The sequence below is a fragment of the Lethenteron reissneri genome, chromosome 61 (genome assembly GCF_015708825.2).
Source record: "Lethenteron reissneri isolate LAM-NWPU_2019-01 chromosome 61, ASM1570882v1, whole genome shotgun sequence".
NCBI classification, from domain to species: domain Eukaryota; kingdom Metazoa; phylum Chordata; class Hyperoartia; order Petromyzontiformes; family Petromyzontidae; genus Lethenteron; species Lethenteron reissneri.
This window is the reverse complement of record NC_083839.1, coordinates 6,209,326-6,231,666: the sequence shown is the minus strand read 5'-3', so window position 1 is coordinate 6,231,666 and position 22,341 is coordinate 6,209,326. Positions and strand designations below refer to the sequence as shown.

At 52.2% G+C, this 22,341-nt stretch overlaps 1 protein-coding gene across 1 annotated transcript in view; it reads left to right on the top strand.

Moving 5' to 3' along the window:
* Window positions 1-20,898, top strand: part of LOC133358267 (homeotic protein female sterile-like) — a 48,283-nt gene extending 27,385 nt beyond the window's left edge. The window contains exons 2-6 of the mRNA XM_061576505.1: window positions 896-971; window positions 2,078-2,440; window positions 12,769-12,873; window positions 14,354-14,581; window positions 15,812-20,898. Coding sequence (XP_061432489.1) covers window positions 2,081-2,440; window positions 12,769-12,873; window positions 14,354-14,581; window positions 15,812-17,464 — 2,346 coding nt within the window. The 5' untranslated portion in view covers window positions 896-971; window positions 2,078-2,080 and the 3' untranslated portion in view covers window positions 17,465-20,898. The remainder of the gene's footprint in view (window positions 1-895; window positions 972-2,077; window positions 2,441-12,768; window positions 12,874-14,353; window positions 14,582-15,811) is intronic.
* The last annotated feature ends 1,443 nt before the right edge of the window (window positions 20,899-22,341 follow it).

Here is a 22,341-nt window from a genome sequence, read left to right as displayed (position 1 = left end):
TCTTGGTTCTTTCGGTAAAGTCACGTAGAAGGGAAGTAATAAAATAATAAAAATAAAACATAATAAAATAAAATAATTCTCACGACGTTTCGGCCACAACGCAAGCAGCCGTCCTCAGGTGAAGGCAGCCGTCCTTCACCTGAGGACGGCTGCTTGCGTTGTGGCCGAAACGTCGTGAGAATTATTTTATTTTATTATGTTTTATTTTTATTATTTTATTACTTCCCTTCTATGTGACTTTACCGAAAGAACCAAGAAGACTTGCCACAATCCGCTGGGAGGATGCCCGGAGTTCGCGTGGTGATAGTTTCAGCTCCTGGACGAGGTCAGCAAAGGTATTGGGGTTCATTTGTGGCAAGCACGTTGTGTGTAACGAGTGTAACCTTATAAACCCAGCAGAGTTTGCACAACGGGTTACAACCCTGCTGACGAGACCGGTCGAGGGATTTGCTGCTTAAAAGCATTCATCCGCGACAGGCCGGTTGCTCGTTCGATCCTCGTGAAATGTTTACGCGTTGTGTACGCTGTTGTTGACCGATATAAATATACCCACCCTCCCCACCCCCGCCATAGGAATGTGGAATATATATCACTGGCTCAGTGCCACGAGCATTTCTCTCTGAAGCAGCGCTAGCGGGGAAAGCGCCGCGCCTCCTAGCGTGTGGAATAAACAGGGACACTTTGGTAAGGGACCTCAGAAGTGCTTCTGCGTTATCCACTTCCACGGGCCATTTCTGTGACGTGGCAATAATACACTGGTCCGCGAGAGTTCCGGATGGATTCTTCGTCTCGTGACACGAAGGTCGAAGGGCGAGGTTGGAATAAAATAATGGGAAGGTAAAAAAAAAAGGTAAAATGAAGTTTAAAAATAAATATCTAATCTGGTGTCTCACAGATTTCTGCATGGAGCGGCAGACGCAGAGGACACGGGCTCGCGTTTATGATGATGTCATGGGTTGGCCAATGCTAAGGTGAGATCCGTGAAGATGAGACAGAAACATTCATCCAGCAGTGGATCGAACATGGATGACGACGGCCGTGATGTCATCTGCTCTTGATGATGGATGATGATGTTGCCGCTGCTGCTGTCACTGCCACTTCTTATGCTGATGGTGGTGTGTCATTGCTATGGGGCGGGTGTATAATAACACGGGTGCTGTTATTGATGAGGACGGAGATTCAGCCAATACTGACAATGCTGATGCTCAGGATGATGATGACGATGAAGCAGATGGTGCTGCTGTTGTTGATGATGCTACTACAACTGCTGATGATGGTACTGCCGCTGATGCTACTACTACTACTGCTGCGGCTGATGCTACTCTGACTGCTGCTCTATGTTGAACTTCTACACTATGGGGACCTCATTTGCCAGTAAAAATATGATAATTGGTTCTTTACCCTTCTATCTGGCAACAAAACTGACACCTTTTTACAAGGAGTCATGTTTGCATAGACCGCAATACCTGCAGTCATAAATACAAACAAAAGACATAACTCTGACAGTGCACATTATCAGAGTTATGTCTTTTGTTTGTATTTATGACTGCAGGTATTGCGGTCTATGCAAACATGACTCCTTGTAAAAAGGTGTCAGTTTTGTTGCCAGATAGAAGGGTAAAGAACCAATTATCATATGTTGAACTTCTTTCGTAGCGTACATAGCCAACCGTGGTCATCGGAGGTGCGGGGAAGGACAACAGACGAAGCACAAAAAGCAGTTTCAATCTCGACGATTTAAAAGTGCATAGCTCCAGTGGCTTCCTCGTGTCAGCAGAGCGTTCCAGACGGCCGCAGAGCGCATCATGTGGTAAACGTCTTCGTTTGATGGTTAGCCAAAATCCGCTGCTGCGAGTGTGACCGGAGCTTGCATGATGGTTACGCTCCTTGACGAGATCGGCAAGGTATTGTGGTTCTTGTATGGCAAGCACTTTGTGTGTAACCTTATGATGATGATGATGCTATTACTGCTGCTGCTACTGCTGCTCCTACTGCTGCTGCTCCTCCTGCTGATGATACTACCACTGCTGCTGTTGGCGATGATGGTGTGTGTGGGGGGGGGGGGTGTGCCTCGCAGGCGATGGAGCTGCTGACGGATGTGCTGTGGAGGCAAGACGAGGACTTGGGCGCGAACCGAGACCTGTTTCACGGGGGCCCCAAACCCCGCGCCACCCTTCCGCTTCGCAAGCGCCCTCCTCCCATCGTGGGGGGGGCCGCAGCGCTGCGGGCTGTCACCGGCGGTCCGTGCCCCGGTGGGCCCTGCCCCTTCGACTGCCTCGGGCCGTGCCCCTGCGCCTGCCACTGCCCTGGGCCCCGCAGTGAGAAGAGAGAGGGGGAGGAGGGGGAAGAGGGAGGGGAGCAGGGAGCCGTGGACGGGGAGACGGGGGAGGCGCTGCCCCCAGACGAGCTGAGCGTGGGCACGGGCAGCCTGCCCCCCAAGGTGAGAGGGCATCGTCATTAACAACATCATCAGCAGCAGCAGCAACATCATCATCAGCATCAGCAACAGCAGCAGCTTGAAGTAGGAGTGTCTGCACGCGCACGCAATGCTCAGAGTTGAGACAATCGTTATCAGCAAAAGCAGCATCATCATCAATATGAGCAACATCATTGTCACATCAGCAGCAACAACAGCATCAGTAGTAGAATCGTCATTATTATCATTAAGATTACAATAATCAAGGCCGTGGTCGCGTGGACATTTCTCTAGGTCCTCTGGTTTTTCCCTCCACATTTAAAATCAACGAGTTTTTGGCTGCTATACATTTCCATGTGACAAGCCACTTCATTGAGCTATCATTTGTGGCTAAGTCACTTCTGATAAAGAGATATTTCACTCAGTGGGCCTTACATGGTAAAATAGCAAGTATAACCCGTAAAAACAAAGTTTTTCACTATAAATCCTGTATATGCGTGGCGGCTAGAGTCCTCTCGTCCTCTGGCTTGAGATGGCTGCCACCTATGGGTCAGATGATTGTCTGCCAGTATTAAGCAATTGGTAATTAAATATTTAATTTGTTTTCCCTAAACAGTGTAAAATTTTGGAAAAAAATTTTCACGAACATTAATTGTCTCGCACAACGAGTCTGTGTGCAAAATGTCAGCTCGATTGGATCACGGGAAGTGGGTTAAAAAACGACCGAAAGATTTGCACGGTCGTAAGCAAGCACGCAAGCACGCAAGCAAGCAAGCGAACTTAATATAAAGGATTAAAAATGTTTTCGCTTTAATTTAACACGTATGAATAGAGGTTTAAGCATCTCAGTTTGCTGGCGTCCACAGTGATTGTGATGACAATTGGTAATGAACTGCAGGCAACGATTACAGAACATCACAGAGAAGGCTGCAACGCGGGGCTCAGGATGAATTTGAGAACATTAACACAACATAAAATATTGTACAAAAAGTTTCGCTGAACACATGAAAATAATTGTTGGGAAATAGATCTAAACATAACCATGTACATATGTTGAACTTCTTCCGCACAGTACTTAACCAACTGTGCTAATCGGACGTGTGGGGAAAGGACAATAAACTAAACGCAAAAAATAGTTTCTAAAGAAAAGGGCTTTCAGTCTAGTTTAAAACGTGCATAGCTCCAGTGCCTCCCTAATATCGGAAAGAAGAGTGTTCCAGATGGCCGCAGAAGCACATTCAAAAGTGCGCGACGCGATGACAGTCTTGACAGTCTTGATGACTAGCAGCCAAAAGCCGCTAGTCATCGAGTTTGACCAGAGTTCAAATTCCTCGCTCTGTCTCCACGGCAGGTGTCCTTCCCGAAAACTCTTCTTTCTACTCCAACTGGCATTCCCATCACTGGTTTCGTGAATCGGAATATCGTCCCTTTTGGCCATGATGTCATCCTCCGGCCCAATCGATGGAGGGATGCTGACAAGGTCGATGAGTCAGATGCCTTCTATAACCTCCTCTCCCAGGTGCAAGCTAAAGTGGCCCCTCGGGATAGTCATCCTGTTAGGTGACTTTAATGCCCGAGTGGGTCATGACGCTGACACCTGGGTTGGAGTGATTGGAAGGCATGGGCCAGATCAGCTCAATAATAACGGAAGGAGGTTGCTAGACTTCGTGCAGCCCATGGGCTTGTAATTACGATATTTTGTGCCACCAAACACTCCACCCTCTCAGCTCCCCATTAGTGATGGAGCAGTTGTGGAGAGAATTTAGAGTTTTTCATACCTGGGCAGTGTGCTTATGACCAGCTCTGGTTTGACATTAGAGGTCTCACTCCGAATCAGTCGGGCGGCATTTTCTTTTCATCGGCTGTACAATGGTGTGTGGAAGCTACCTGGTCTGTCGCTCCGCACGAAGCTTCGGGTCTTCTCAGCCACAGCCATGCCCTCCCTTCTCTACGCTTGCGAAACGTGACCCCTCTAATGGGACATCGGTGCCAGTTAGAAACATTCAGGTTGGCATGCCTACGATCCACCCTGGGTTTAATCAGGCTGGATTGTGTGAGGAGCTCACAAATCCTTGAAAGATCTAGACACATTCCCATCAGTGACCTCCTCTGGCAGGCAAGGCTGCGTTGGCTGGGTCATGTAGCCTGCATTTCCAGCCACTGCCTGCCCAAGGAGCTTCTGTTTGGCCGCATAGAGGGGGCTAAACGGGCACGACATGGGCTGGAAAAGAGATGGACTGATGCGGTACGGGAGGATGTGGAGCTGAGTGGTTCTTGCCAACGACTGGTACCAGCGTTGTCAAGATCGGCCTCTATGGAGGAGCCTCGTGAAGGACGCTACTGGGCAGTTGGAGGCAGTCGCCCTCCAGCAACAACGGAGGGCGGAGGAGCGACGCTCACAACAATGAGCGGAGGTGGCGGGTGGCTAAAATCCAGCAAGTTAGCACAGTAGAGGGTACAGCTGGTGCATCTACCAGTCATCTCAGTCAGCCAACCCATGGTACCAGGGTCTGTCCCGATACCTGTCAGCGAGCCTTCGACACTTCACGTGGTTTCAAAGTGCATCTGGCCTTGCACAGGCGCCGTAGCGATGCCACCATCACTTAGTGGTGAATGGCGGATATTGGTATTGGTGTGTCTTGATGGTGGGGAGTGGTAGTGTAGTTGTTAGCGCACTGCGCTCTACGAACCTGGCCACCCGCGTTCCAGACGTGTTCACGACCAATAACAGTGAAAGCAAATATCTTATCCAGTCATGGAGCCTCCCCCGTACGTCGACTCAACCTTACATCAGTTCCTAGACAACCCCCCCCCCCCATCGTGTGCCGTGATGGCCTTCATAGATGCTCGCTCACAGCACTAGCCCCTTACAGTCCGTCCAGGCTATATGGGGGATATTGTTACCCTGTGTGGGGAGCGGTGGTGCAGTGGTTAGCGGTTATGAGAGGAGGTTCGTGACCATACTTCACCACGCCTGTCCATCGGGCGTAGTTCTGGCTACTCACGCACCTCCACATGCGCCGTACCGGCCTTCATATGCGCTACTCGTGAACAGCACTTGCCCCTGGCAGTCTTTAAAAGGTTATACGGAGGACTTTTATCTATGCTCAAGTGTCTATGGAGTCTTTAAATACAAAACTTTCACTTTCGACCACACAACCCCCGCCCCCCCCTCTGCCCCCACCCTCCCCCTCCACTCGCCACCACTTGATTGGCACTTTTATTGGTGTCCACATTCTCCCCGGGGTTTCGCTGACTCATGCTCGCTTGGCACGAGGGAGAAATGTTTCTCTACCTGGGCTCGGAGGTGGGGGTTCAACACAGGGTGGGGGCGGGGGCCACCATCACCACCACCACCCACCCACCCTCCGCTGTGATGAGGCTTTGAGAGGAGCGAGCGAGGCCTTGGGCAAAATGGACCGATGGCGTGGTGGTCGAGACGAATCACGGAAAGCAGTTCGAGTGCAGGCGATGAAGTGAATGTTCATCGCGATGAGCACGGTTTGGCTACGTACGGTGCGACAGAAGTTCAACATACATGCGGTGGCAACGGTTTGGATGACGCTCATCCAGCAGTGGATTGACCGGGGCCGAAGGATGATGACAATTTGTCGTAGCCTGTATTATATTTGAGTGTATAAATAAATAACATTTTAATTCACGGGGATAATTCGGCTTCCACGGATTTCTCTTCTCCGTGGCTCTGAGAAGAGGTATTGCATTGCCGATCATTAATTATCTAGCGGAGCGCTGGCCAGTTGAGGGGTGGGTGGATGGTTGAGTGGTGAAGGGGAGAGGAGTGGGGGAGGAGACGTAGTGGCGGAGTGATCGTTACATTAATGAACATATTCAAATGACCAAATCATTATGCGAGGCACAAAACAAAGATCCCCGTAAGGATGTTAAACGGACTTTGCCGTTCGCGAGAACCCGCCTCGGAGGGGTGTACGGCGCAGATCCACTTTTGGCCGCCTTTGTCTCCCCAATGCTGATGTGTTATACACCCCACCAGGTACTGATTTGAGGCTGAGTCGACCTAGGGGAGACCCAGGACGAGGTTCACATAATCGTCACTGGTGGTGACCATGAGCGGGAATCTAACCCGAGTCGCCGGGTTCGTAGCGCAGCGCGCTGATCACACAAATGTCGTGACTAAGTCCTTGGAGGCAGTTCTTTAATCAACACCGAGCACACTTTGTACAAAACACATCCTACACGCTTACACACTCCTCCGTCTCTCGCTTATACGCCACTCTGCTGAGGTCGCCAGCCTGCACGCAACGCTCGCCGTCTGACACTGACGGCGCTGAACGAAGACAGCCAACTCCCGTCCAACAGCGCAATGTCTCAAGTGACGGCGACAGCGACGAAGGCGGCGAGACGACAGCGACGACGATGACGACGGTGACGATGATGACGATGACGACGGTGACGATGGTGACGATGACGACGGTGACGATGACGACGGTGACGACGGTGACGATGGTGACGATGACGACGGTGACGATGACGACGGTGACGACGGTGACGATGATGACGATGACGACGGTGACGATGGTGACGATGACGACGGTGACGATGATGACGATGACGACGGTGACGATGGTGACGATGACGACGGTGACGATGACGACGGTGACGACGGTGACGATGGTGACGATGACGACGGTGACGACGGTGACGATGACGACGGTGACGATGACGACGGTGACGACGGTGACGATGGTGACGATGACGACGGTGACGATGGTGACGATGACGACGGTGACGATGATGACGATGACGACGGTGACGATGGTGACGATGACGACGGTGACGATGACGACGGTGACGACGGTGACGATGGTGACGATGACGACGGTGACGACGGTGACGATGACGACGGTGACGATGACGACGGTGACGACGGTGACGATGACGACGACGGTGAAGATGACGACGACGGTGACGATGATGACGGTGACGACGGTGACGATGATGACGATGACGACGGTGACGATGACGACGGTGACGATGATGACGATGACGACGGTGACGATGACGACGGTGACGACGGTGACGATGACGACGGTGACGATGATGACGGTGACGATGATGACGGTGACGACGGTGACGATGGTGACGATGACGACGGTGACGATGACGACGGTGACGATGATGACGATGACGACGGTGACGATGATGACGACGACGGTGACGATGATGACGATGACGACGGTGACGATGATGACGACGGTGACGATCATGACAATGACGACGGTGACGATGATGACGATGACGACGGTGACGATGATGACGATGACGATGGTGACGATGGTGACGATGACGACGACGGTGACGATGACGACGGTGACGATGATGACGGTGACGACGGTGACGATGATGACGATGACGACGGTGACGATGACGACGGTGACGACGATGACGATGACGACGGTGACGATGACGACGGTGACGACGGTGACGATGACGACGGTGACGATGATGACGGTGACGAAGGTGACGACGGTGACGATGATGACAATGACGACGGTGACGATGATGACGGTGACGATGACGATGGTGACGATGATGACGATGACGACGGTGACGATGATGACGACGACGGTGACGATGATGACGATGACGACGGTGACGATGACGACGGTGACGATGATGACGATGACGACGGTGACGATGATGACGATGACAACGGTGACGATGATGACGACGGTGACGATCATGACAATGACGACGGTGACGATGATGACGATGACGACGGTGACGATGATGACGATGACGACGGTGACGATGATGACGATGACGACGGTGACGACGATGACGATGACGACGGTGACGATGATGACGACGGTGACGATGACGACGATGACGACGGTGACGATGGTGACGATGACGACGGTGACGATGACGATGATGACGACGGTGACGATGATGACGATGACGACGGTGACGATGGTGACGATGACGACGGTGACGATGATGACGATGACGACGGTGACGGTGACGACGGTGACGATGATGACGATGACGACGGTGACGACGGTGACGATGATGACGATGACGACGGTGACGACGGTGACGATGTTGACGATGATGACGGTGACGACGGTGACGATGATGACGATGACGACGGTGACGATGGTGACGATGACGACGGTGACGACGGTGACGATGGTGACGATGACGACGATGACGACGGTGACGATGACGACGGTGACGATGATGACGATGACGACGGTGACGATGATGACGATGACGACGATGACGATGATGACGGTGACGATGATGACGATGATGACGGTGACGATGATGACGATGACGACGGTGACGATGATGACGACGACGGTGACGATGATGACGATGACGACGGTGACGATGATGACGATGACGACGGTGACAATGATGACGACGGTGACGATGACGACGGTGACGATGATGACGATGACGACGGTGACGACGGTGACGATGATGACGATAGTGACGATGATGACGACGGTGACGATGATGACGATGACGACGGTGACGATGATGACGACGACGGTGACGATGATGACGATGACGACGGTGACGATGATGACGATGACGACGGTGACGGTGACGACGGTGACGACGGTGACGACGGTGACGACGACGGTGACGATGATGACGACGGTGACGATGATGACGATGACGATGGTGACGTTGATGACGATGACGACGGTGATGACGACGTTGACGATGACGACGATGACGATGATGACGATGACGATGGTGACGATGATGACGATGACGACGGTGACGATGATTACGATGACGACGGTGACGATGATTACGATGACGACGGTGACGATGACGACGGTGACGATGATGACGACGTTGACGATGACGACGATGACGACGATGACGACGGTGACGACGATGACGACGGTGACGATGATGACGACGGTGACGATGATGACGACGTTGACGATGACGACGATAACGACGATGAAGACGGTGACGACGGTGACGACGGTGACGATGATGACGATGACGACGGTGACGATGATGACGATGACGACGGTGACGATGACGACGGTGACGATGATTACGATGACGACGGTGACGATGATGACGATGACGACGGTGACGATGACGACAGTGACGATGACGACGATGATGACGGTGACGATGGTGACGATGATGACGACGATGACGACGGTGACGATGACGATGGTGACGACGGTGACGATGATGACGACGGTGACGATGATGACGATGACGACGGTGACGATGGTGACGATGATGACGACGGTGACGACGATGACGGTGACGACGGTGACGATGATGACGATGATGACGATGACGACGGTGACGATGATGACGACGATGACGACGGTGACGACGACGACGGTGACGACGGTGACGATGATGACGACGGTGACGATGATGACGATGACGACGGTGACGATGATGACGATGATGACGATGACGACGGTGACGATGATGACGACGATGACGACGGTGACGATGACGACGGTGACGATGATGATTACGATGACGACGGTGACGATGATGATGACGATGACGACGGTGACGATGATGACGGTGACGATGATGACGATGACGACGGTGACGATGATGACGATGACGACGGTGACGATGATGACGATGACGACGGTGACGATGACGACGGTGACGATGATGACGATGACGACGGTGACGGTGACGATGATGACGATGACAATAATGACGATGACGACGGTGACGATTACGACGATGACGACGGTGACGATTACGACGATGACGACGACGACGGTGACGATGACGACGGTGACGATGATGACGACGGTGACGACGATGACGACGGTGACGACGATGACGGTGACGATGATGACGGTGACGACGATGACGACCGTGACGATGATGACGATGACGATGATGACGATGACGACGGTGACGATGATGACGGTGACGACGGTGACGATGACGACGGTGACGATCTTCAGCAGCAACGACGATGAGAATCCCACTCCAGCCGACAGCCCCGAGGTCCCCTCCCGGGACCCCTCTTCTACTGGGGGGCGTGGCCTGACTCCGCCCTGGTCACGCCCCCTTCTGGAACCTTCCAGCGGGTTCCCGGATGTGCCCCTTCCGTGACCTTGCCCCGAGATTCGGGATGAACGATTTGGGGAAAATATCAAATTGCGATTCTTCTGACAGATATTGCGATTTGATTTGACTTGCGATCACATTTTTTAAAGTCAAGCTTCAGTTCAATATTTTGATGGAACCACATGATACCATCAAAATATGAACTGCTCTATATATTCTAATGCAAGGATGAGAACTTAAAAGATATGAATTGCTTACAACATCTATTTATTAAAACATTTAATTGAAATAGAGCAATCAAACATAGAACACTTGTTAAGTTAAATAAAACAAGTTATGATAATAAAAATGAAATAATTCCAAGAAGTAAGAGGACTTTTCAAATCACAGGCTTTGCGATTTGGTAATCGCATTGTTTCAAATTGCGATTTCAATTTGAAATCAATTAATCGTCCAGCACGACCCTGTCACGTGGCCTGCTGTCAGTCAGGGCTGCTCTCAGCTGCAGATCCCCTGCCAGCAGCCAGCGTTGTGCTACCACGTGACCGATTCTGTCACGACACAAATATCCACCGCGTAGCCTTCAACAAGAGACTGTTGGGGCAAGTGCTGTAAGCGAGCGCATGTGAAGGACGGCGCACGGGAGGCGAAGTTGCCACGTGTAGTCAACGTCGAGTCATTTGCTCAGGGGCGGTTTCTTCTTTAGGGCGATTGGGCGACGCACCACCAATCTCAGCCGTTACTGTGCCTCTGGATATAGTCCAATCAGCGTCATGTCACGTTCTGTGGAGTGGCGCCTCTTTTTGGGCGATTTCACTCTGGCTGAGAATCGCCCCGAGTGGCCCCATAGACTTACATTCAAAGATGTTTTTTTTCGAACGGCGGGCGCTGCAATGCATTCTCTATGGCTTCCGGGAGGGCTCGCACTAACGTGCTTATATCATCATACGTAAGCACGTTTCAGTCAACAATATTATTTGTCGCTACCAAGTGGAATCTTTAATAAAAGATACTGAGTGGATTGTAATAATAGTGAGTATAGAAACAAACAAGATGTATTGTAAGAGTCACTTTATTTTTCATTAATATTAAAGAAGTGAAGTTGCCTTTACATGCTTAAGCTGTTAATTTATCCATTGCATGGGTGGACCTTATCCTTATCAATCATCCAGACATTTGCCCCCCCCCCCTGAGAGATTTTGCAGGAGCCGCCACTGCATTTGCGGTGTCATTATTCCAAATGTGTGACCAGTGACGCAGGCACATGATGGATTACTCTTGCAAATGGCATCACGGCACGTTTTAACTTCCACCTTGAAGGAGACGGCTCGTAGTAGTGCAGTGAAATCATTAAAGTCCATCGTTTAACGCGAAAAAAGCGTTCAGAAAAAACTATTTCTCCATACATAATATAGTGATAAAGTGTGGCGAGATACGGTGTAGCAATAACTGAGGGTACGCGGCCACGTTGCTGCATCACTCCGCGCCTTCCGTGTTGTACGAAAAGCGTTCCCGAACGGAAAAACCGCGTTCCAGCCAAAACGCGTTATAGTGTGAACACCAGGCGTTAAGCGAGGACTTACCAGAGTAGTTCTTTAAGGTTGATACCGCGGTAATATCCAGGGCGGGCCGCCGGGTTAGAACCGTGAACCAATGCAGCGATGAGAAGCGGGGAACGCGCTATACCGGCTGTGTCGCACGTGTCACAACCCCCACTGTCAGCCCTCGTTTAATTAACGAGCCCTCCATGCGGACTCGTGACAGCCATCTGACAGCGCCATAATTAACGCACAAAAACAGTGTCAGTGCATCTCGCGTGGCAGCATCGGCGAGAGCGGATCTCGTTGTTGTTACCACGATAAATTGAATCGACACAATCTCCCGTTCGCACACAAACACACAATCATACACACGCCCCGTGTAGCCTGAACACACTGTTGGGGCAAGTGCTGTTAGCGGGTAGCACCGACGGAGGTCAGTAAGGGCACACGAGGGGGTGGGTGGCCAGCACCACGCCCGGCCGCCTTTGACTCTCATTTGAGGCTGAGTCGACCTAGGGGAGGCCCAAGACCGGGAGAGATAATCGTCAACGGTGTTGGCCGTGAGCGGGAATCCAACTCGGGCGGCGGGTTCGTAGCGCAGCGCGCTGACCCGTTCCCCGCAAACCCACCCGCGCCACCTCCACACACGCAGATCTCACAGCCGACGACGACCCGGAGGTCCCGATGCACCCTCACGTCCCCCACCCCATCCCACCCCCATCCCACCCGCCCTCGCAGAGGCCACGCAGCGCCACCCCGCGGCCGCTGTGCCTGGAGGACTGCATGCAGCTGCTGGAGGAGCTCTTCCCATTCGTGGACACGAGCGTCGGAGACGCGGGCCCGGTGCGCGAGGGAGGGCCCCCACAGGGGACGCAGTGACACGAAATACCACCAAGTGACACGCAGTGACACGCAGTGACACGAAATACCACCAAGTGACACGCAGTGACACGAAATACCGAACAGTGACACACAGTGACACGAAATACCACGCAGAGCCACGCTGACACGCAGTGATACAGTGCCACTCTGTACCACGTTGTGCCACGCAGTGACACGCAGTGACACGCTGTGACATGAAATACCACACAGTGACACGCAGTGACACGAAATACCACGAAGTGACACGCAGAGCCACGCAGTACCACGCAGTTACCACGCAGTGCCACGCTGTGACACGCAGTGACACGAAATACTACGCAGAGCCACGCAGTGACACGAAATACCACACAGTGACACGCAGTGACACGCAGTGCCACACTATGACACGCAGTGACACGAAATACCACGCAGAGCCACGCAGTGACACGAAATACCACACAGTGACACGCAGTGACACGCAGTGCCACACTATGACACGCAGTGACACGAAATACCACGCAGAGCCACGCTGACACGCAGTGATACAGTGCCACTCTGTACCACGTTGTGCCACGCAGTGACACGGAGTGACACGAAATACCACACAGTGACACGTTGTGACACGAAATACCACGCAGAGCCACGCTGACACGCAGTGATACAGTGCCACTCTGTACCACGTTGTGCCATGCAGTGACACGGAGTGACACGAAATACCACACAGTGACACGTTGTGACACGAAATACCACGCAGAGCCACGCTGACACGCAGTGATACAGTGCCACTCTATACCACGTTGTGCCACGCAGTGACACGCAGTGGCACGCTGTGACATGCAGTGACACGAAATACCACACAGTGACACGCAGTGACACGAAATACCACGCAGAGCCACGCTGACACGCATTGATACAGTGCCACTCTGTACCACGTTGTGCCACGCAGTGACACGCTGTGCCACGCAATGGAATACAACGCAGTGTCACACAGTGCGATGCAGTGCAATACCACCCAGGGCAATGTAGTACCATTCCATAGCATGGAATGCAACAATGTACCACCATGCAGTACAACACCATGCAGTACAATGCAGTACTGTGTGTACGGTCATTTCATTCGACAGGGAGAGTGGCGGTAGATGCAGAGCAACGACTTCAATGTCACATTCAGGTGGTCAAACGGGATAGTCGCGGTGGTCAAACGGGATAGTCCCCTTCGTATTCGTGGATCGGGCATTGCGTCGTGGTACGTTGTACGGCCTGTCCTGGATGACCACAGTCGCACACGGAGGGCTTCATGAGAGAGCATGCCGATGGAGCGAACTCGAGATAGTACCTCGAAGCTGACACATATCACCTCCCAATAATGAGTGCACCAAGTAATTCGCCGCCCATGGCGCAAGGTCTTCGGTTAAACACAACGTACAAACGTGGCCACTAACGCGTGCTGCTCGCTGTGCAGATGTCTGGCGCCAACGCAATGGCACCGACGAGGGACTCCAGCCGATATCAGCACCAGCTGCATCACCACCACCAACAGCAGCAGCAGCATCACCAGCAGCATCATCAGCAGCATCAGCATCAGCAAGGCGTGACTCCATTTCAAGTGGCGTGTCCTCTCTCCGAACACATGCTGGCCAGAGATCTGGAGCAGGGCTGGCAAGAGATATTGGAAATGCCCGAGATGCAGGTTAATATCGAATCATCATCACTATGATCATGTCATCCTTATCCTCGTCATCAACATTACTGATGGTGGATATGCACATGGTGTGTGACCCAGCGCTGCGAAGACAGCAGTGAAGGGGTTGATGGAACACATACAGATGGGTGCCACTGTTGGGAGATGTTAACTAACTCTCCTGGTATACACGAGGTCGTGGGCTCGATCCCGACCCTGATACCTGCTGTATATTTGAAGTTTGCACGTCTCTCTCTCTCCCCGTGGTCGCGTGGATTTGTGTTCAGGTCCTCCGGTTTTTCCCTCCACATTTAGAACCAACGTGCGTTTAGCGCATTTGGCTGATGCATGTCCACATGATAAGTAACTTCGTTGAGCTATCATCTGTGGCCAGTTTGCTTCTGAAAAAGTAGCTACATAGCTTAGTGAGATTTACCTGGTAAAATAAAAATAAAATTCGGTGTCTTTCGGTAAAGCCACGTAAATAAAATATTTTTTTTTATAAATAATACAAATATGACGTTTCGATCGCAACACAAGCAATCGTCATCAGGTGAAAAAAATACAGCGGGAGAGTTGCTGAGGCAGGATGTTTATAAAGGTTTGAGATGGGTGTAGCCCAAGGGTAATAATCGAAGTGGCTGGGGCTAGAGATGAAATTTGCGTGTAAATGTAAGATCCGAGAGCTAACTCCACCACTACGAAGCTGTGGAGGTGGCCATTGTATTGTGAGAGATTAGCATGTCAATGTAGGAAAACAGAAGACCAACAACGCATCGAGGCCAATGAGCAAAGGTGGCTGTGTTAGTGAGACATTTAGCCTGTTAATGTAAAGACATTTAACCTGGTAATGTAACTCAAAGAGTCTAAAATAACTGCTAACATCGGCAGGTATGAAATAAACATCACAGCCAGTTATAATAACGTCCTTCCAATGATTGCTCAGATTATACCCATCTTCTCGGTTGAAATTGTGTCTGTGTTTATATATCTGGATGGCTTCATGAACGAATCTTTGCTGATAATCTTCACCACTACCATCACCACCACTATCACTACAATCATCTTCATTATCATCATCACAATAATCAGAATTGATGTAATTAGAATTGTCATCATCAGCATTTCGTGCTACCCATCAACATTGTCTTCGGCTTACACTCGGCACACATGCAGGCACCACTCATTCCACCTTTGCATCTAATTCAAGTCGTGACTTCACTGTAACCCTCGTCTCAGGCGCTCGACGTGACTGCACCCGCACAGCACCATCATCAGCACCAGCAGCACCAGCAGCACCATCATCAGCACCAGCATCAGCAGCAGGCGCCGCCAGGAGCCGCCGACGCCTCCTTGTACAGCGAGTCGCCGGATCTCGTCGATGGCTTCTGCCAGCGGCGCGCCCGGCTGCCCGGCCAGAGCTTCTACCCAGGCGGAGTTGGCGCCACCGCCACGGGCGGCACGGGCGCCCCCACCGGCTTCCGCGCCGCTTTCTCGGCAGGCTGCGCGCCGCCGCCGCCGCTCGGGCCCGAGCCCCGGGGCTTTGCCCGGGCCAAGCCGGAGTACGCGGCGACCTCCGGCGGCGCCGGCTACGAGGAGATCGGCTACTTTGGCTCGGCACGATGCGTGCCGCGCCACGCCGGCGCCCCGCCACCGCATCCGCCGCCGCCGCCCTCCTCCTCCGCCGCCGCCTCCCCGGCCACCGGCAGCGGCGGCGGCTACCAGCCCCTGCCCGTGGGGCCGCCGGGAGCGACGTTCGGGAGCTTCGGGGTGTGCGGTGGCGCGGATGGCGTCGGTGTCGTTGGTGTCGCTGGCGGAGGAGGTGGTGGAGGTGGGTCGCGCGAGCAGCCGTGCGCTCGCCGCTGTCTCAGCCCAGGCGCGGGGCCGTACCCCGACTCGGCGGCCGTGCTGCTGCCCTACGCAGACCAACTGGGCTGCTACGGCGGCGGCGGCAGCAGCAGCGATAGCAGCGGCGGCGGTGGCGACGGCGGCAAAGAGACGTACGAGAGCTTCGGGACCCTGGGCTACGAGGCGGGCGCTGACGGCGGAGAGGAGCAGATGCCGTGCGAGATGATGTACTTGGACCATCGCCACCAGCGGCACCAGCAGCACGACGTGCGCAGGGGCGAGCCCAGCACCACCCCGGACTACATCTCCTTCCTCGGCGCGTCGGCCCTGGTGGACCTCGGCGGCAGCGCCGGTGGGGTCTGCGTAGCGGCGAGCGAAGGCGGCGGAGTTTGCGGAGCGGCGGGAATGACGAGGGTCGGAGGGCCGTTGCCGCCGGGCGCCGCCGCCGCCACCGGGCCCGACTGCCTCCACCCGGACCCCCTGTCACCGCCGCCGGGGGCGGCGCGATGCGGCGGCGCGGCGGCGTCCCTCCGCCCGCCGCCGCAGTCGGGCGCGGACGCCCGGCCGAGCCGCGACGAGCGCCGCGCGGCCGCCATGCGCATCCCGATCGGCGTGTCACAGATCGTCAACGTGGCCGTGGACGACTTCAACGAGCTGCTGGCGCGCCACCGCCTCACCGAGCCGCAGCTGGCGCTCGTGCGCGACATCCGCCGGCGTGGCAAGAACAAGGTGGCGGCGCAGAACTGCCGCAAGCGTAAGCTGGACGGCCTCACGGGCCTCGAGCGCGAGTTGGCGCGCCTGCGGGGTCGCCGGGAGGCGCTGCTCGCCGAGAGGAGGGACATCGAGGAGGGGGTGGCGGCGGCCGAGCGCCGGCTGGCGGCGCTCCGGGCGCGGGTGTTCGCGGCGCTGCGCGACGAGAGCGGCAGGCCCTACCCGCCCGGGCGGTTCTGCCTGCGGCACACGAGCGACGGCGCCGTGTGCCTCGTGCCCGGCGGGGAGGGCGGCGGCGCCGGCGACGGCGACGGCCAAGCGAGCGGGCGCTGAGGTCGCGGGCGGCGTCGTCGCCTCCGTCCGACGGGACGGGCGACGGCCGGCTTCCCGAGCCACGGCGGGTCCGAGGGGTTCTCTGGATACCGCCACGGCGGCCGTGACGGTCGGCGGCGCGCCACCGGACCGGCGGTCCGGAGGTCGCCGGGTCGACGCCGTCCCTCCGGGTGCGGCGGTTGAAACAACGCGGCAAGCGTTGGAAGTCCCCGGCCTCTGTCCACCCTGCAGTAGACACTGCGGTCACCACAGGCAGTCGATTGGCAGGTCGCGCTTGTTGGGGGTAAAGTGTGCGTCGTCCCACCTCTCTCAAGACGTCTGGTTCACGTGGAACGGTCGACCGAATATCCTCTGCAGGGGCCTCTCGAGCTCCTTGTAGTGGAGGCCCTGCTGCCAGCAGGGGTCTCGGCAAGGAATTGCAGGGCTGCACCTTGTGCCTCGCGACCTTTAGCGAACATGGGAAGAATACCTCAAGAGTTCCGAGAACCACCGCCCAGGTCAGTGCGTCTTGTCGAGCGCTGGATTGGTCGTTGCGCAACGGGCGGGAAGCGGGGGTTCCTGGGAAAACCACGACGGCCAAGGTGGATTCCAGCCCCGTGGGGAGGTGGGGTGTTGAGTGCCGGGCAGCAGCTGTGATGCCGAATTTGGTTTGGTGGTTCACGTGCACATTGACTTCGAGTCGTCATTAATCATCATCAGCCATGATCCATCCACTGCTGGATGAGGCCTCCTCAATCTGTCACCATCACTCATGACCCCGCGGTCGATGCAACAATCCGTCTTGCTCCTCCGCACAAGCCCATTCATCACTCCATCTCTGCTGCGTGCTTCCCTCCTCCTCTGGCTGCCACTCCCGATTATTATTCTCCATCATCGCCCATCATCTTTCCATCAGCCCAAGCCCGTTAAACTGTTATCTGTCAACGTGATGTATTTAGTGACTCTCTCTGGCGTGTTTCAACTCACTGCTCCTGAGCTCGTCAGCCATGGTGAACCTCAGTGTTGAGGGCCAAAGGGTAACAGTGAGGTGGTGGAGGTGATGGGGGAGATGGTGGTGGAAGAAATGGTGGAGTTGGGCCCAACATTTTTGAAGTCGCACGAACAGATCTTTCAAACATCGACAAGCATACAACATGTCTATCCTACACGTCTATCCTACACGTCTGTTCATAAAAATACATATATTTATGGCCCATGGCCCCACGGCCTTCTGGGAGCAAATAATCGCGGTGGCGACATGTTAACTGTCTAGCCTGGTTACAGGAGGTCGTGGGTTCGATTCCGACCCCGAAGTCTGTATATTTGGAGTCTGCATGTCTCTCTACCCGTGGTCACGTGGATTTGTCTCCGGTTCCTCCGGCCTTTCCCTCCACATTTCTATTTGGCTGATATAAATGCCCACGTGATGATAAGCCACTTCGTTGGGCTATCATTTCTAGCTAGGTCGCTTCTGAAAGAAAGCTACATAGATCTGTGGGCCTTACGTGGTCAAACAAATATAGTTTAGATTCATGGCCATGGCTAGCATACCTTGACTGGTCCTACCACCCCCTGCCACCCCCAACGTCATTGACGCACATTGACCAACGTGGTCAAGTATGGTGAAACAACTACCCCATGGCTGAGACGGGCTAAAAGGCGGCCTCCATCCAGTCGCGGGCTATAGAGAGCGAGCTGCCGCTTTCTGTCGTAGACATTCATGGTTTGATCCACACGAGGAGCTGGAATTAAAATTCTAAATAAAATCAACCATTCTCAATCCACCAATGGACAAAGGCCTCCCCACGGCTTGTCAGTCATGGGTTTTTTTTTGGACATACTTCACCACGCTGGTCAGTACGGGTCGGTGAAGGCCGACAGGGCAGTAGGAACAGTTGTGACATCACTCACAACCCAGGGCTTCCAGTTATCACTCGACATCTTTCAGGAACACTGCTCGGCTGGCTATGAGTAGTGAAAGTCGGCGTAAGGCACTACCACTAGAGTCCAAGAAATTATGTATTTTTGTGCACTATATCTTGACACATCACCGCAATACCGTGAAGGAAAAAAATACGGCGAGATACATCCGGTGTGCCAAATCAATTACCAGAAATAAAACATTCCGGGCTATTCTGGCTAAAATTAATTGCTGCTCACTCCTGATGCTTGCCACGGTTGGAAATCGGAACTTGGCGCGACGCGCTCACCGCTGATCCACCACCACTCCACCTCGACAACACACAGCTGTGCCTTCAGAGCAGAGTGAATCTTGAACCCTCCTGTGAACTCGATAACAAACCAGGAGGTCTGCCAACAGACCAATCAGACATTATTCACTTTGGTCATCGAGTGAGGCCGACTCAACCGACTGGGCCATTATTATGATCACTGTTGTTAACCGGAAGGAAAAAAACTTTCCAAATGACACGGAAGGCCGTGGATACGACTCACTTGGTGAATGAATGGGTTCAATTCCCCGACAAGGTCAACTCAACGCATCTGTCAACATGAGCCATGGTCAATCGGGTCCTGGATGAAGACCTTCCCAAGCCGCCAGCACTCGCCACCACCGCCGCCTCTCGTCACACTGCGATGTAATTCTACTCAACTGCATCATCATCGCCGCCTCATCATTTGAACGATGACTTTTGTAATAACTGCTCGGACGAAAGCAATTTGTCTATAAAACAGACGCCAAGTTTCCTGCGCATATATTTTTAGCGAACACTTTGCCCAGCGGACGTAGCACGCAGCGGTGACACGTCCACGATGCAAACTCAAAAGCCTGATGCAGATTCTATGCAGTGGACGGTTTTGTAGTGGGAGGGTATTTTATAGGTAAGATGGTATATGTATGTACGCCGTAGCGCAGCGGTCGGGAACCTATGGCTCGCGAGCCATATATGGCTCTTCCGGTGACGGCATATGGCTCCCAGACAATTTTGAGTTGAAAAAAATAATAAAAAAATAAAAAATAAAATCAGTTTGGAACTGATTTTAAAATACTTGTGATATCGCTTAATAATACTGCGTCATTTTAAAGTAAACAGAAATTAGTTTTGAAGATAAAATTTCTCGGGTCACGGGTCACGTGACCAGAAGTCGCATTAAAAGTCAGACATTTAATTTATTATACGTTAAACATACTATATGGCTCTCAATGAAATATATTTAGAAATATTTGGCTTTTATGGCTCTCCCAGTCAAAAAGGTTCCCGACCCCTGCCGTAGCGGCTCTGTGGCCCAAGACAATTATTGTTGCTTTAAGCCGAGTGCACACCCGGAGCTTTTGGATACTCTGAAAAAGTCGCTTCCAGAAATGGCGCAACTTAAAATTGCCCGCAGCTGATTTGCCCGCAGCTGACCCGGTAGTTGCCGCACCAGGAAAGTTAAACTGGCGCGTTCAGGATTTGTGAACGACTAATCGTAGTTTTTTCGGTAAAGTCACGTAGAAGGGAAGTAATAAAATAATAAAAATAAAACATAATAAAATAAAATAATTCTCACAAATTAATATGTTTTATTTTTATTATTATTTTATTACTTCCCTTCTACGTGACTTTACCGAAAGAACCAAGAAGATGAATCCCTGCAGTCACGAAAGCTTTAAATCGAAATATAGACTAATCGTAGTTCACGACTGCTGTCACGTGATGAAATGCGTCGCTATAAATTGCTTAGCGGATTGACGCGTGAGAATAGAGACCGCCTCTGCTGTGAATGACTGGTATCAGACATCCATACGTACGACGGCTGAGCACGATTAGCAATGGTTGGCTTCATACGGTGCGAACGAGCTTCAACATGCGTACCACCGATACTTTAGTACAGCGGTCGGGAACCTATGGCTCGCGAGCCATATATGGCTCTTCCAGTGACGGCATATGGCTCCCAGACAATTTTGAGTTGAAAAAAAAATTTATAATAAAAAAATCAGTTTGGAACTGATTTTAAAATACTTGTGATATTGCTTAATAATACTGTGTCATTTTAAAGTAAACAGAAATTAGTTTTGAAGATAAATTTCACGGGTCACGCCTGCATGAAGCTCAACCTCACCACGTATGAACCAGACTACAAGGCCATCAGCAAAACCATGCAGCACTAGAAGTCGCATTAAAAGTAAGACATATTTAATTGATTATACGTTAAAAATACTATATGGCTCTCAATGAAATATATTTAGAAATATTTGGCTTTTATGGCTCTCCCAGTCAAAAAGGTTCCCGACCGCTGCTCTAGTACGTATGTTGAACTTATTTCGCACCGTACGTAGCCAACCGCGCTAATCAGAGGTGCGGGAGAAGGACAACAAACTTAACACAAGCAGGACACATCTTGGTTTTTTCGGTAAAGTCACGTAGAAGGGAAGTAATAAAAAATATAAAATATTTATATTTATTAAAATAATAAAAAAAAATATAAAATATTTAAATTTATTTTTATTATTTTATTACTTCCCTTCTACGTGACTTTACCGAAAATAATATACCGAATATAAATATAAAATATTTATATTAAATATAAAATATTTATATTTATTTTTATTATTGTAAAAAAATTAATATAAATATTTTATATTTATTTTTACTTATTTTATTACTTCTCCGCTACGTGACTTTACCGAAAAAACCAAGATGTGTCCTGCTTGTGTTAAGTTTGTTGTCCTCCCGAAAAACCAAGAAGATGAATCCCTGCAGTCACGAAAGCTTTAAATAGAAGCAGGACACACTTGGTGTGTGCGCCATTCTTAGAGCGCCAGGCAATGAAAGCGACGTGTATAACGGACACGGTCTGCAAGTGAGTTCGCAGCAAGGGGCGATGTTGCTGCGTGCAAGCCCCAACTGAGACAATTGCGGCTTCATTTTTCGAAATTTGGCAAATTTGCACCGCGA